This window comes from Dendrobium catenatum, unplaced genomic scaffold (assembly GCF_001605985.2).
Source record: "Dendrobium catenatum unplaced genomic scaffold, ASM160598v2 fragScaff_scaffold_1557, whole genome shotgun sequence".
Classification (NCBI taxonomy): domain Eukaryota; kingdom Viridiplantae; phylum Streptophyta; class Magnoliopsida; order Asparagales; family Orchidaceae; genus Dendrobium; species Dendrobium catenatum.
In genome coordinates, this window is record NW_021320019.1 from 5802561 (window position 1) to 5818679 (window position 16119).

The window sequence follows — 16119 nt, forward strand, 5'->3', positions numbered from 1 at the left end:
ATTGCTATTGCAAGAATGACACTAAATTCGGACCAATATTTCTCAAATTTTATAATCATCCTTAAGGCCATTTCTTTTAAGTAATCATAGCTCTCTAACAACTCATGTTTCAATGCGGCATAAGCAGTTGAAATGCATGGAAAATAAAGATTTGATGTAGGGTACTTTGTGCCAGATATCACACATGTTATATTGTAGAAAGGCCTTAAAAAAGTAGAAATATTATCTACTCTCTCCCATTCTGAATTTGATGGGCACGATTTATAGTTAAAGTCACCCAACTCTAGGTGCTGAAATGCCCTTGGATAATACAAAGCACTGTCTAGCATTATAAAAGTGGAGTTCCACCTAGTAGGAACATCTTATCATAAACCCCTTTTAGATTTCAAACAACTCTGCTTAACACAATCAAGAAATTTTTGCTTCCTTGCCTAAGAGCCTTTGACATATTTAATGCTCTCCCTGATTTTGGAGATTGAGCCATCAATCTCCTTCATATCCTCTTGGACAATAAGATTAATAATATGTGCAGTGCATCTTATATGAAAAAACTCACCTTCACATAGAAGGGCACTCCTCAAATTCATTTGGTTTCTCAAGTAATCAACACAAACATTATTTGCAGAAGCATTGTCTAATGTAATACTGAAAACCTTAGATTCAATTCTCCACTCAATAAAAGATATTGCAATTTCTCAAATAGCGCTATACCATCATGGGGTGGTGGCATAAAAGAAAAACTAATGATATTTTTATGTAGATGCCAATCATTATCAATAAAATGCACGAATAAGCAAATAAATCCATCAGTGTTTATAGATGTCTACAAGTTAGATGTAACACAAACTCTGCTACTGCACTTAGAAAAATGTGAATGAATATTTGAAATTTCTTTATTGAATAATTTATTGCAATCATTCCTTGTTGTATTCCTAGAAAATAGTTGAACATCCCGAGGAAGATAGCTCAAAAGTGCTCGAACACCCAACCATTCAACACATTGGAATGACAAATCATGCATAATTATGTAAGCAGGAAATAAATCACAAAATTCTGACGAGTCAAACTTATGATCAGTTATGGAAATAGAAGAATTTGAAGTGGTTTGCAATATGTGCTGGCCTATGTCACATAGATCTCTTTTCTTGCAATTTTGTAAATGCCTTCTTAAGTTACCAGTCCCATTTTTACTCTCACACAAGTATTGTTCACCACATTTTTTATATTTATAAATTTTGCTTACCATCTGTATGATTAGATAGCATCTCAAAATTCCCCCAAACCTTGGAAGTCATCCTCCTACAATTCTTAATTACCACTGAACTATCATTAGATGGCTCTACCACATTATCTTCAATGTGAAGTTCCTCATTCTCATCAATAAAAAGTTCAGGAAGTGTGTTTAAATCCTTCATCTAATGAACCAATTAAAGGATTTAATCCATATTACTCAATAGCTAAATATCATAAATAATTCAATATGAAATAACATCCTAAAATATTAAATTTCAAAGAAATACATGTGAATACCACTATGGCACTATACCAGCTTCTTGCAGGTGCAGTTAGCAGGCTACACTACATGATATACATGCTTTTAAGTTTTAATGTATTTCTTTGAATCCATAGCACTGAATTAGCGTCAAGAGATAGAAAATTGCAACAGGCAGCACCAAAAATAACCAATAAGCCAGCAATAGTTAAACCGACAGACCTATATTCAAAATACTATCGAAAAAATCGTTCAACAATTCAACATGAGGCCATTTATTACTTTATTTCAGACTTTCAATTAGGGCTAAATCCTTCAACAAACTTACAGGCTTATAGCACGCTTAAATGGACAATAAACACATCATGTGATTCATGCCCTCATCGGCAAATACAAAAATAGATAAATGTCATGCCCTAATCGAAAAATAAAAAGAAAATTGCATAACAACTTAAAATCTTCGGAATAACCGAAGAAGAACAATGAAACATTGATCAAGATCACTCTAACATAGTAACAAGATAGTAAGTAATTAACATAAGTGCACAACAAATAAAAATAAAAAAGAGCATGAAATAGCAAGGACTAAGGAGGAGAAAAGCTTCATCCAGGAAGGACAGTCAAGGAGACGACGACACTGACGAGTGACGAGGAGAGAAGCTCCGTCAAGGTCCTCAAGGAGGCAGGATGCACCGCGATATCAGTCAAGAAAACCCTAAATTCGACAGCCCTAGAGGAGAAGAGACAAAGGCAAAAGACTCGATGTCTCAAAGTCTCAAAAAAGTTGAAATGAGCTCTAAATTTCTAAAGCCCTAAATGCTTTCATTTATTTGTATAATATGCAAAATGGTGAAATGAGCCAGGCTGGGCCGCGCGGGTCGAACTATGTCATTTCCGGGTCATTGTCGGGTTTTCAGGTTGACCCGAACCCGACCAAAAATTTAAAATGGGTTGGAAAATAGAACTCGAACCCGACCCATTTCATGTTCGGGTTGACCCTAACCCAAAAAACTCAGGTTGGGTTCGAGTCAGGTTTTCGGGTCATGTCATATATTGAAAGGCCTAGCCATAACGTAGTTCGAGCCAGAGCTTTTGAGTTTTCCAACTACAAACTAGAGAGATGGCAAACTCTCGTCCCAAGTTTGTGGATGCTTGAAATTATAGCCCTAAAGAAGATGCACCATCATCATCGTCTAGAATATTTGAGGCAACAAGAAAATTGTCTAAACATGTTGAAAAAATAACTTGACTGGTTCCTCACCCGTGATTATTTTCAATTTCAACCAGGCACACCATCTTGCTGAAACAGTCAACCACCACAAACAGGTAGTCATGTCCATGCTTTGACTGCTTTAATCCCTTAGGAAGTCCATCCAAGGACTCTGGCTGCTGGGGACTGGTAGCGGTGTTTAGAAACCTAGTTTAGCTTTCGAGTTGAGGGCTCTAAGCATCAAGTTGGTTCAGTTTTTCTTATTTTGTAAGGAAATAGGTATAAGGTCTTCGTAGAGATTTGATAAGCGGCTATTCTTTTTCTCCCATTTTGCAGGCTCTAGAAAAGAAAGTTTTCAATATTATTGGCAATTGTTTGCTTCATTCAGTTACAAAATTTTTCTTTGATTCAAATACTTATGCTAGACATGGACCAGCCTTAGCCCTTTACTTTAGGCTCAGAGCATTTGGGTTTTCAAAGAAAAGAAAAGGTTCGAATCTAGTCCGTTGTCTTTCTTTGCATCTTCTAGTGCCTTTCCCATATTTTGATATTTCACTTCTTCTTATTGTTAGTTTTTATTGGATTCAACAAATGTATTCTTTTGTTGACTCTCTCTTGAGAGATCAAGGCATCATTCCAGGATTTGCAGTAAGATACATTTCCATGATGTTATATAACTAAACCCGCCACCTCATGTGCCAAAGTCTAATGGTTGTTCTTCCTTTCCTGCTCCCTCTTTTTTCTTTTTCTACATATGCGGTTAGGCAATAGTTCTATATGACCGGCTTGTAATAGTCTTTTCACAATATTTTTAGTGATATTAGTATATGCTATGCTATGCCCTTCCCATGTGACTCCTATAAAGATCCCCGATGTGAGAGACTTTTGTATGTTGATCACCACCTTGCATAGGACCGCTTTTTTAGTTTAACTTTATGCTCATCCAATTGGATCGGACTCTCCCACTTTACTAGCCAAAGAATAAAGAATATCCGGCTGTCTTTATTCGACCAGGTGTCCAGGAAGCTGAGTTGTCGTAGAAGTGATAGGTTCCCCTAACCTACTCTACTAAAAGAAAATATTTGCGACCATGGAAAAAGGGCTTTTTCAGGGCCTACTAGTTTCAGGGCTGCTCGCCTCCTACTCTTCAAAAGAAAAGGGTGATTCAAAAGAAATGCACTATGTTTTGAAGAAAAAGAAAGGCAACAAGGTTGGTTTGGCATCAAGTAGATGACTAGCTAATTGAATTAGGGAATCAAAAGAAGGAAAAATTCAACAAAGTCGCTTGAGAATGCGCATTGTACTTATACAGTGAAAGCACAAGGAATGCCCCAATTGAAAGCTGGGAAAGAGGCTACAAGAAAGAAAGGAAAAAGCCTTACAAGTTATGTTCTATATTAGAAAACAAAACCTAAAGGATGAAACATAACTCTAACTAAACGACTAGCTTGTCGACTAGTAATTATGATCTCACAACCCTACTTCGATCTTGGCTCTTTTCGAACATTTATCAAAATAACTTTCGAAATGAACCTTCTCATGATCTTAGATCTTTATTCATAGCGGCCTAGCCTACCGATCTACCCATGAAGGGATGACTAGATGTATGTACTCAGAGGATTCGATCTAATATTGCACTGTTCACATCGTCGATGGTTTCTTTTTAAATTCTCATACCAATGATCGAGTTCTCCCTTTTGAGGCATTTTTACAACTGGCATCATTAGGGCCAGGTTGCTTCACTTCGACTCGAACCTTCTCACTAGGAGTCTGACTATTTTCTAATATTGTAGTTGGATATACACTACTGAAAATTCTTGGTTATAGATTATTATTGAGCATTGGGAAAACACTATGAACACTTGTTGGATCAGACTCAATTGGATGACTATTACACTTTAGGATTTACAGATTAATTCTGGCTTGCTAATCCTTGGCATTCCTTACGAGGAGTGTATTTAGTTTTTGTCCCCGGACCGGTTCTATTCTGATTCTAAATTATCCGTCGCTATGCTGTTCCCAAGGACTAGCAAAATCAAAATAGCGAAATTCTTGGGTCATCTCAATGGGTTCAGAAACTACATGTTTCTCTGGAACATCATAGTGGATTAGAACCTAGATGAAGTTCTGACCATCTATCAGAGAAAAGGAATGAATTGATCTTGTAGGATTCCCAAGAATTCTTCGATTTCTTCTAAAAGCTAATGATTGTAGATCTTCTTCTCAGATTCCATGAATAGCCAAGGAAGATCCAAAAAGGAATTTTTGGAATTGATCTGATTCTATCTCTATTCGTTCCATATGGCATACGCTTGCGCCCTTGACTTTTTTTGCTTTTTTCTTCTATCATTGGAACGATGCTTTTTTAGTCTGAGGTGCATCGTAATGTTCTTCAATTTCTATAATTCTTGAATTAAAAATTCATAAATGAATTAAATATTGTCAAAAAAAGGGATTAAACAAGAGTACACGCGCAGTTAAGAACCTAGTAGCAAGGGGGTGTCGCGAAAGCCCTATCTGGGGCCTGGGTCTTGTCATGCTGTTGGAAAGGATGTTGTAATTTATGGCCACTAGGCAATGAACCTGGTGAAATTGGAAGTAGGAATTCACGAAATGACAAGATTGACAGGATAGATAGTATATTATTATATACGGATATAAGAGACTGAACAGGAGAGGTTAGCGTGTTATACTAGACTGAAAGGAGAGGAGAAAACCAACTCATGGGCTCAATAGGGCTCCAAAAATGCCTATGAGCTATCGAGACTCTGGGAATGTGTATCGCTCGGGACGAGTTTCTACATCCACTTCAGCGGACCAAAGTCCTTGATTCGAAGCAAAAAGGACTAATTTGAAAGGCTCTTTGGAATTGATCTGCTATGGGATTGACATTATACACTATTGAAGCACTTGAAGAATAGGTATGAGTTTTGTAATGGTTGGAGCAGTAAACTCGGATTTGTCAAAAATCTCAATTTTTGGTTGTACATAGGAAGGGGGATTGGCCCAAAAATTAGATGGGGTCAAGATGCTATCAGGCTAAGGCGGTTGCATCAATTGCCCCCCCCCCCCTGAACCGCGCGAAACTAGGGGATGGTATGGGCTACAGCATAAGAAGCTACGGCACCACAATGAAGTTATAGCCATAGGCCCCACACTTTCTAAAAGCAACAACAAAGACATAAGAAAATTCATACGTATTTAACTAACAAATGGATAAACTGGTGAAAAGCTCATTATCAACACAATTTATCTCAAAAAAGGCCTCCATTAGTACCTAAAGAATGATGAAATAGAATCAATAAACATCATATAATTCAAAACAAAGAAGAAATTGCCATGAAAATGTTCAATCTACCATGAACATAACTACCTGTATATAAGTGCCCGAGAAGGATCGAATATCAGACTATTGATAAAAACCCACAACATAGGAGCCTTATTCTACCGAGAGATGAACTAAGGAGCGACAACCCCTACTACCATCTCTGAACGACCAAATAAGTAAATTCTCTTAGCTCAGTTAAAGATAAATAGAATTTAGAATGAGCGCACCGACGGACCCTGAAAATGTTCTTTGCCACATAGAGGTTAACTTAGCCTTCTTCCGCACGTATAAAAAAAAAAAGATAAGGAGAAAACCAAACATCCTTAACCACTCGACAAGCAACATTTTTTTAATTTGAGAAAGCATTTGAAAAGTGATGTTAGGTTCAATAGCTTGAAATGAAGGAAGAGTTCTGTCTTGACTCTGGGGAAATAGAATAGCCTTTCTAGTTATTAGCTCTTTACCATGCACTAGTCAAGTTTCACCAAGTAAAATGACATATAGTAGGATAGTTCTATTTCATGTCAAATCTATCATAGCTACGAATGAAGATCATGCTAGGCGGCATCAGAAGTGCTTCTTTCTTTCAGGCAGGCTGAATCATATATACACTTCGGTATTAGGAGAGGCTCTTTATGTCTTCACTGTCATAAGAACAAATCCTATATTCCTAGGCAGAAGCCCCTCAACCTACTATCTTATTTTTTCATGAGAAAGTAAACCCAGCCTAACTGTCTTGGTCACGACATGTTGTTTATATTGATTGAGTTGGAGGGAATTAGAGACTACAATGGATTCCATCCATAAATAAATCATCATCCCTATTACCTTTTTCACTAAAGCTTCATGACTATTTCCAAAGGCACCAGTCATCTCTGGGGAAGTCTATGAATGCTGACCACTACATAAGCCACATCTAGCTTAGGTGAGCTGCAAGAACGGCCCAGATGTGGGAACCTAAGGAGAGCCACCAACTCTAACTATTGTCAATGTATGATCCATACTACATGATCAAACTGCCCATTTTCCTCCTCTTCTTTCCTTGCAACCTATCTTTTTGTTCAGCACATAGTAGAGTAGTTTGGTAGCTCGCAAGGCTCATAACCTTGTGGTCACAGGTTCAAATCCTATCTCCTCAACATTTTTGTGAAATCGTCTTTTATTTTGTATTTGTAATAATTAATGACTTTTCTTGTTGGGATGAGTTCCCGAAAGACTAAAATATGGTATTGACATATAGAGCACCCTGGTTGTTGAACCACATTCAAAAGAGCATGCTTGCTTACTCTGCAAAGAGACTCAATTCTAGGGGAGCGAGGGCTCTGTACAAGGAAAGAAGATTATAGACTTGTTTTCTAGAGTCAGTTCAATGTCCAAGAATCAATCTTGACTTCCCTAGGTTTCATTCTACTTTCTCTTATGCTGACTAGCATTCGGAATATCTTTTTGAACTATCGTCTGACATTACCTGTTTTGAAAGATCAAGAAATTGATCGGTGGGTGTTCTCTGTCAACTAGTACTTTCCTTATGACTCCAATTGTGGTTGACCTTAGATTAGACCTATTCGTCTACTGCTTAAACTGCTAGAAATTGATAAAACTTGGAACGCAGTAATTCTTGTTTTTGCTTGAAACTAAGAAAGTCGCTCGCTTTCATTCAATTCGCAGCTAGGCTGAGTTTCGTCGGCACAATTACGAGCCACCAGTCGAATAGCCAAATTTGGCGGAGTCAGAGCTCGTCTCTTCCTCTGCCGATTCAGATGGTAAGACTCTTTTTGGGATTAGGATCTTAGGAAATATGAAAGAAGATTCCCGGAGTAGGGGATACCGAAAGTTATCTTTTCCACTAAACAACGAGGCACTGTTTTGGGACTTTACACAAGGAAAACAGTGGAAATCCGATGATCTCCATTTGTTGGCTCTCATGTGAGAGTTCAGAGAAGATGTTGTTGCATGTGGAGGTGTTGGATTGGTGTCTAACACCTTCCAAATTGTATGATTTTGCATTCATGCATCTTCTCCATTACCTATGATCAAACCATTATTAGGCTAGATGATGTCATTTTATAAAATTTTGAATTACAATGTGTAAGGTTTCACATTATGTAGCATACATTACTTAGCAAATCTTAAGTTATGCCAAAACTAACATAAAGATATAGAAGGTTTGCATCGCTACATGTCATTTTCTCTCATTTTGCTAAATGTCTAAGTATGTGTTTTAATTAATTTATAAAGCTTATAAGTAGTGGGGTGTTTCGTGAGCATTCATGGTTCATGTTTTAAATCTCATAATGAGTAGATTGATTGAAATTATCCTTGACATCTCTCTAAATTTAGAGAATTGAACAACTTGCAAAATCACACAACCAAAATGTTTGCATACTTAGTCAAATTAGTTTGCATGGATAGAATTGCATCATTCATATCCCGAATGGATGCACATTATGGGTCTTTCACTGGCTCATTGTTTACTTAAATTTGTCAACCTATAAGTTAAGTTCTTATTTATGTTATTACTATAGCAAAATTTGTTAAACTCAATCTTAGATGAGTTCATAACAACAATATGAACCTTGAGCCTCGTCAAATACAACAACAACGACAACAACAAGCCTTTATCCCACTGTGCTCAGCTACATGAATCTTTTTTCTCCATTGTGTCCTGATAAGAGTCAAATTCTCATCTAAATCTAATAAAGAAGGTCCTTTTTAATATTTTCTAACCAAGTCTTTTTAGGTCTATCTCTACCTTTTTTTAACATAAGTCAAATCTTATACATCTACTTTCCTAACAAGGTCATCAGAAGACCATTGTTTTATGTGATTGAACCCTTTAAGACGACTCTCTCTAATATTATCTTCCATTCGAGCTACTCCAACCTTTTCACATATATGATAATTTCATATCCTATCTCTAAGGGTGACATCAAAAACAAAGGAAACTTCCAGCGGCCATGGAAGAGATGGGAACCCTAACACGTCTAGAGGAAGGGAAAAGCCAGAAGTGGAGATTCTGGAGGGAGAAGATAGAATGCCTCCTCCAAAACTACTTTCTAGGGAGGAGATGAGCATTGGCTACGCAAGAAGGGGTGCTGAATTTGTAAGAAGAGGGGATGATTTCAATCGTCGGGGTGCTGATTTTGAAAGAAGAAGAGATTTTGATGAATGGTTTGGGTATGATCGCCGGAGGGATGATCGGGACAAATGGGGAGCAGCTCTGCTTTGAGGAATGGGTGGTTATGGAGGATTTAGGGGAAACGGGTGTGACTCGAGGTTGAGGAAACTAAAGATGTCAATCTTTAAAGGGGAGGATGCACACGTGTGGATCTATAAGGTAGGAAGATATTTCATCGTCAATGGGCTGATAGAGGAGGAGAGACTGACGATGACGGGCCTATGTTTAGAAGGGAAGGCTTTGTCTTTGTATCAGTGGAGGGACATGCGATGATCCATACGAAGTTGGAGAGAGTTCAAGGATTGTTTAGTAGAATGTTATCTAACTGGCATGGGAGGAGACTTCTACAAGTAGTTCTTTGCCTTGACACAGGAGGGTTCAGTGACAGAGTATAGGGAGAGATTCGAGTACTTTGCTAGTCGATTGGACCGACTTTCTGAGACAGTGCTAGAAGGAAACTTCATGAAGGGATTGACACTAGAGATTTGAGCAGCGGTTAGAGTAATGAGGCCTCGTGATTTGGGAGAGGATATAGAGCTAGCTCAATTGGTAGAAGATCAGAGGCACCTGGAGGGAGAGATGGGAGGTGGCAGCTCAGGAGGCTCGTATAGGATGACTAACACCTTATTGAATTTTAAGGAGCCAACACTAGATACTCTTCGAGGGATTTTGAAGAAAAAGAATGCAGGAGGAAGACCTGGGGACAGCTTCAAGAAGATCATAGAGATAGAATTACAGGAGAAGAGGGCGAAGGGGCTTTGTTTCAGATATGATGAGAGGTATACGCTGGGGCACAAGTGTAAGGACCGAAATCTTCACGTTCTTGCCATTTGTAATGAAGCAGGAATGGAGGGTGTCATCTTTCCACCTTGTGGACAATGTGGATCTTTGGGAGGAGAATATTATTAGACCAGTCCACTTGGCATGTCCAACCGGTCCGCACGGGACCAGCCCAACTCAACAAAGGCGGGATCTTCGCCTCCTGCGGAGAATGGGCGGTCCAAACACCCAAGTGAAGCCATTTAGGAAGGATTTTTTTAGGGTTTCGAGAGGGAAATTTTAATGTAGGGACTGTTTATGGGTTTCTATTTGATTTGTATGCATTAAATAGTTTGTTTTCCTGGGGTTAGGGCATTTTGAATTTGGCTGAAATTTGAGATCTCCTAGATTTAGGTTTTTGTTTGGGCTCTAGTGGCATATAGAGATTTGGGAGAGATCAATCCTCCTCTCGAATAGAGGATCAATTGTATCTTGCTATTTTTCGTTTCCCTTTCATCAAGTAATACAAATTATCTATTGTTTTTGTGGTTTTGTGAGGATTTTGGTAGAGAACGCTCGTTGTTTTTTGAAGATTGATAGGAGATACTTGAGATCTATAAGTACTTCCTATTAGATATCTAAAATGTGTACTCTTATCAATGACTTGCTCTCCCCAAAGTCAAAATCCCCTTACTAGGTCTATTACTACTAAAATTACACTACATATATTCAGTTTTAGATCTACTCAAACGAAAGCCTTTAGTCTCTAAGGTTAATGTCTATAATTCAAGTTTACCTTCAACTCCCTCTCTAGTCTTATCAAGAAGAAGAAAATTATCAACAAAAAGCATAAATTAGGGTGCAACCTCTTGCAAATGTCTAGTGAGAACATCCGTGACTAAAACAAAAAGATATGGGCTTAAGGCTGATCGGCCTGATCCTTGATGTAATCCAACTGAAATAGGAAAATACTTAGTCAACCCACCTTGTGTTTGAACATTAGTATCAACTCCTGTATACATATCTCTAATGACTTGAATATAAGCATTATTAACCCTTTTCTTATGTAGAACTCTCCATTACATTTCTCTTGGAACTTATGATATGCTTTCTCTTAATCAATATAACATTGAGCCTTGTCAATCTTCCAAAATTATATGGCCCGACATTGTAGATTAGATTTGTATAAATTAATGTGGTATAGAAATCTTCAAAACATATTAATGACAAAAGCCACCGTCTACTAGAGGCAAATTTGAACCAACATAGACCCTTTTAATAAGGCAAACTTTACATGTAAATACAAGGACATAAACTAAAATGGGCTAGCTCATAGCTAATTAGTCCCCCCAATGATTAGCTAAGTTTCGACATTACTAAGCCCAATCAACCAAGCTTTCATGGTTCCAAAGCCTAGTGCTTAGTCGATTTACCTCAAATTAGTTATTTGAGGATATATTCAATCAAATCAAATTTTGGGAAGGTTTATTTTGTTTTCCCTACTGTCAAATCAAATGGGCCTTCCTTTTAGCATTTTAAATCAAATTTGAATTGCTCCTACATGTGGTCATCAAGTTCTCTCAATTGGACTAGCACTGAGTTAAGATGTCCGCTCAAGCAATCGGGTGGGTGGCTGAGTATCAAGCTTGTAAGTCCAACCAAATGAGCTGGCATTGATCTACCAATCCTTAATATTGCTTGCTTGGGTGAATTTTACATTCACTAAGCAAATCTCCATCCCAAACTATTTTGAAGGTACCTCTTTTAAATGAGCTAAATCAAGTCCGGACCTCGAGCATAACTTACAGCTTTTCTTTTAGGGCAATTTGTAGATGCAAAGCAAATTCTACAACCATGTATTTTTTTACTGCCTCACATAGCAAGGGATTGATCCTTAAGTGATACCTATCGACTTAAATGTTCCATTTGGACTATTAACTTCATTATGAAGAGCGCCTTCACAATATGAATTCTTTTAAAAAAGTATGCTTAAGACTTTCCCCTTTCAAGGTTAGTTGGATGTTACTCTTGGATGACTAAATTAATTTTTCCTTGCATGTAAAGCTATCATCAATCAATTTTTAGTATATCATAAATACTATTGGCATACTATGTGCCTTTAAGTTACTTCAGCATGAATAATCCATTTGATGTATCTTGTCAGTCATGCCTAGTACATTTGAACCATGATTGGCAATATTTTATGCCTTGAAGCCTTTACAATCAAATAGAATTTTGGAAATATTATGAAAGGATTCCTCCTTTGGTGTATTGCTACCTCAAGCATGTTTGTGATATCTTAGTAGAGGCAACTCATTGATCCATATTATTTTCCGTGGAAGTTAGCATATGAAATCATTTTACTTTTGTAAGCCAGGTTCATCAGGAAATCTAAGATGATAAATTCATGAGATTTTGATTGACTACATCCTTTCTATGTCGACAATTTTCACCTAGAACACAATAAATGTCTCTGATCAAGGGTATTCTTTGTTTATGTGACAATGTAATTGATCATGGGGGCTTGCACTTATGAGAAACCTTGATTCCTCATATATTAACCTTGGCTATTTGAAAGGGGAAGTCTCTTGACAATTGTAAGGCAATCTACCCTTTTAAACCCTCTCAATAAAGTTAGTCAAACTGAATCAACATGCTCACTTTTTCCAGGGCAACTATTCAAAAGTTCAGGCTTGATTAATTTTAGGGAACATCTCAATCTTTCTTTGCTTATCAGTTCAATGCTCTGGATCTATGAATTTAGCCTGCTTTTGTTGGGCTAGTATTCAACTTTATGTAACATGAAAGAAGTAAATATGTCTTCGTTAATTTATATATTTCACTTTTTTTATTTTCTTCCTTAATTGTATAAACTTTTCTTTTTGAGCATTCATGTTAAATCTCTTTCATCTATTTTTTAATATATTGGAATTGAAGTTACCTTTTTATCCTCCTTCATTCGGTGATTTTCATCTATGAAATTTTCATCCTTGCTCTTAGTTATTTCTAGACGTCCTTTGTTTGTGAGACAAATTTGACACTTGTAAACAATGTTTAGATCTCATTAAGTATCTTATTGCAGAAAGTTAGCATCCAGGAGAAGGTAGACGTCATAATTTCTGAATGGATGGGATATATGCTTCTGTATGAGGTGCACTTCAATTCTTCTAATAAGAATATAGTGGACTGTCATTTAACTGAGATGATCAATGCAATACTTCGGAATTCTTGTCCCTATAAATGCTTGAAACTCTAATGCTATATTTTTGCATATTTAGAGCATGCTGAGCAGTGTGATTTTTGCAAGGGATAATTTGCTCAAACGAGGGTTGATCCTTCCTTCTCATGCAACAGTAATGTTTTGCTACTGAATATTTATTTCTTTCTTTGTATGTACAGTCTGATGTAGGTAAATTTGTACTTGCAATCTGCCAACTACTCACATTCAGAGAATTTTTTTATCCTATTAAATGGCAATTATGGTAGATGATTTTTATGCTAAATACTCTTCTTTTCTTGCAGCTGTATATGGTTCCTGTTACTCGCAGTGAAAGATACTGTGACAGCATAGTTTCTGGCGTGATGTCTATGGAATTGATAGTGCGTAAACCAGTGACTCGCTTATTTAAGAAGCCACAAATTTATTTGCATTATATTTGGAAGTTATGGAAAGAGATGAGTGAGTTTATTCTATTATCATTGTTACTGTAGATTGCAGAAGCAAACATATAACAGTATGGGGAAAAATAAATTGAATGGATTGATATTGTAATCCAAGCTGAATCTTGAAGTAAACAGTAGCATCATGGCTATTAGGTGGCATTTTTAGACTTGCTTCACTAGCAAATGCGCTATGCTGAAGAAGCTATGAGAATATAAACTTAAAATTATATGAAGATGATAAATAAGGAGTATTTGAATATAAGAATCACAAAATTTATTATTTTCTTCAAATTGCTGATCAATTTCTCTTGATAAGCAGTGTCTGTAATGATCCCACTTGCAAAACAGTCTGCGTTTGAAGAGCCTTTTATTTAGACAATTTCAGCTGAGAATGTCCTGACATGGCCATTCGTTGTGAGTTCCTCATATTATGCAGCTTTAAAAACTTTTTTGTTAAATATTTCTCTTGTATGACTTTTAATGCTTGCAGTTATTCTATTAATATTGCCCAATAAGTTGCTCTCCATGCCAAGTATTTTTCTTTTCTTCTTAAATATCAAAAAAATGTTGATCTTATACATGAATAAAGCATGTCTGATTTATGTAATTTTCATCATTTCTATCAAAAATTGAAAAGCTGAAGTGGCACGATTTCATCTCAACTCTTGTGATAATTGAAATTGCGAAATTCCCAACTGATTTGATTTGGAAGCATGGTGAAAAAGTTTTTTAGTGCATCCAACACTTTTTGGGCAGTGAATGAGGTGTTGCTTGTATATTTGTACGGCATTCACCCAGCATGGAGTGGGAGTTGAAGTGGGAATTGAGGGAGTATTTCTTGTGACAATTTTAGTAGTTTTTATTCTTCCCAGACAACAAACGATTAGCTGATTAGGGTTATGACTTAAAAAGAATTGTATGTGGGAGGCGGCTGAGAGTTGGGGGAGCATTTATTGCTTTTTACAAGTCATTTGAATCTTTAAGTTAGGTGTTCGAGTACTATATATGATGCACAATTACATTCCGATAATGAAGAAATAATGATGTATAGAATGATGAAAGCAAATGTACTGAGTAATAATAATAGGTTTAATGATGAGTCATACTTTACAATCTTAAGTAATATTTTCTGTATGCCCTGAACTACTTAGCCCTATAACAAAAATTCAAAAGGGTGACTGGGCGCTCTCAAATGGTGAGTGGGTCTTTCATGCGGTCCTGCCTGATGGATTTGTGCTCATACATGCGGCTCAATTTTGTCTCATGGCTTCAATTCCCTTATTTGAGATCAAATCCTACCATGCATAGTGACCCATTAATTTCAATTGAGATTCTTATACCAACTAATAAAATTAATGTTGTTAAACTGGGTTCACTCTCAAGTAAGGCAAGGCAGAGCAATTTTACTTCTCAAACCTATCAAGCTTGTGTCATTTCTAATTTATTGCTTACATGAGCACCATGACCTGAGGCACTAGGAACTAGGCAATTGCCTTTCCAAAATTATAAAGATAAGTTATAATAGTTGAATATCAAAGGATGAATTAATTTTTCATGATTACAATTTGATAGGGGCTGATGACACGAATGGGCAAGTCCATGACTAGTAGGTGAAAGAAAGGGCGCATTCAAAAATAAGTTGGATCAAAGGTTGGCGCAAGAGCTCTAAATCTTTATGGTGGAACATAATAAGTTGAGGAGATTAAAAAAAAAAGATTTATGGGGTTAACAATCTAGTGTGAGAGTGGGGAGAATGAATGATAATGAAGACGGGTGATAGTTAACATTTGATTAGCCTTGAGTTAAGGGTATCATTAAGTCGAGCTAAAGCAAGTTAGGCTTGGTTCAAACTCATAGTTTTTAGTAGGGGTGTCAATTTAGGGTCACGGGTCGAGCTCGGGTCGAACCCGAAATTGACCCGATACTGTTCAGGTCAACCCGAACCCGACCCGTTTTTACAAACTGGTCAGTTTTTCGGACCTGAACCTGACCCGCTTCGGGTTCGGGTCAACCCGACATGACCCAAAAATGGGTGCCATCGTGCCAACATGCGCGGCTTGGACGCGGGCGTTGGCCTGGACGTGGTAGCTAGCAAGCCGCATGCCCTCATGTTGTCACGTGGGAGCTGACCTAGACGCGGTAGCCGGCGAGCCTGGACACGGGCTCGGGTCCTCCTTGGGACATGCAGCGATGAAGGCGTGCAGCCTGCTGCCGCCCTGCCTATTTTCAAATTTCACGTGAAGGGGCAATGGCGGCAAGCCGGGCAGGGCAGCGGGGCAGGGTGGGATTTTCCTGGGTTGACCGGGCAGCGGCGGGCAAGCGAGGCAGGAACGGGATTTACCACGGGCAGATGCGGGCAGTTCAGTCAGCGGGTTAAACCGGGTCAACCCGCATCTGACCCGATTTGTGAAACGGCTCGAAAACTCTAACTCGAACACTACCTGGTTCGGGTTCGGGTCAACTCGAACACAAAATTTCCGTGTCTCTCA

General features: G+C 37.7%; 1 protein-coding gene across 1 annotated transcript in view; it reads left to right on the forward strand.

Moving 5' to 3' along the window:
* LOC110102736 (probable protein arginine N-methyltransferase 6.2) overlaps positions 1-16119 on the forward strand; it is a 47413-nt gene that overhangs the window by 24923 nt on the left and 6371 nt on the right. The window contains 5 exon segments of the mRNA XM_028700557.1: positions 13050-13118; positions 13246-13320; positions 13490-13535; positions 13538-13567; positions 13950-14044. Of these exon segments, the coding sequence (XP_028556390.1) occupies positions 13050-13118; positions 13246-13320; positions 13490-13535; positions 13538-13567; positions 13950-14044 (315 nt within the window).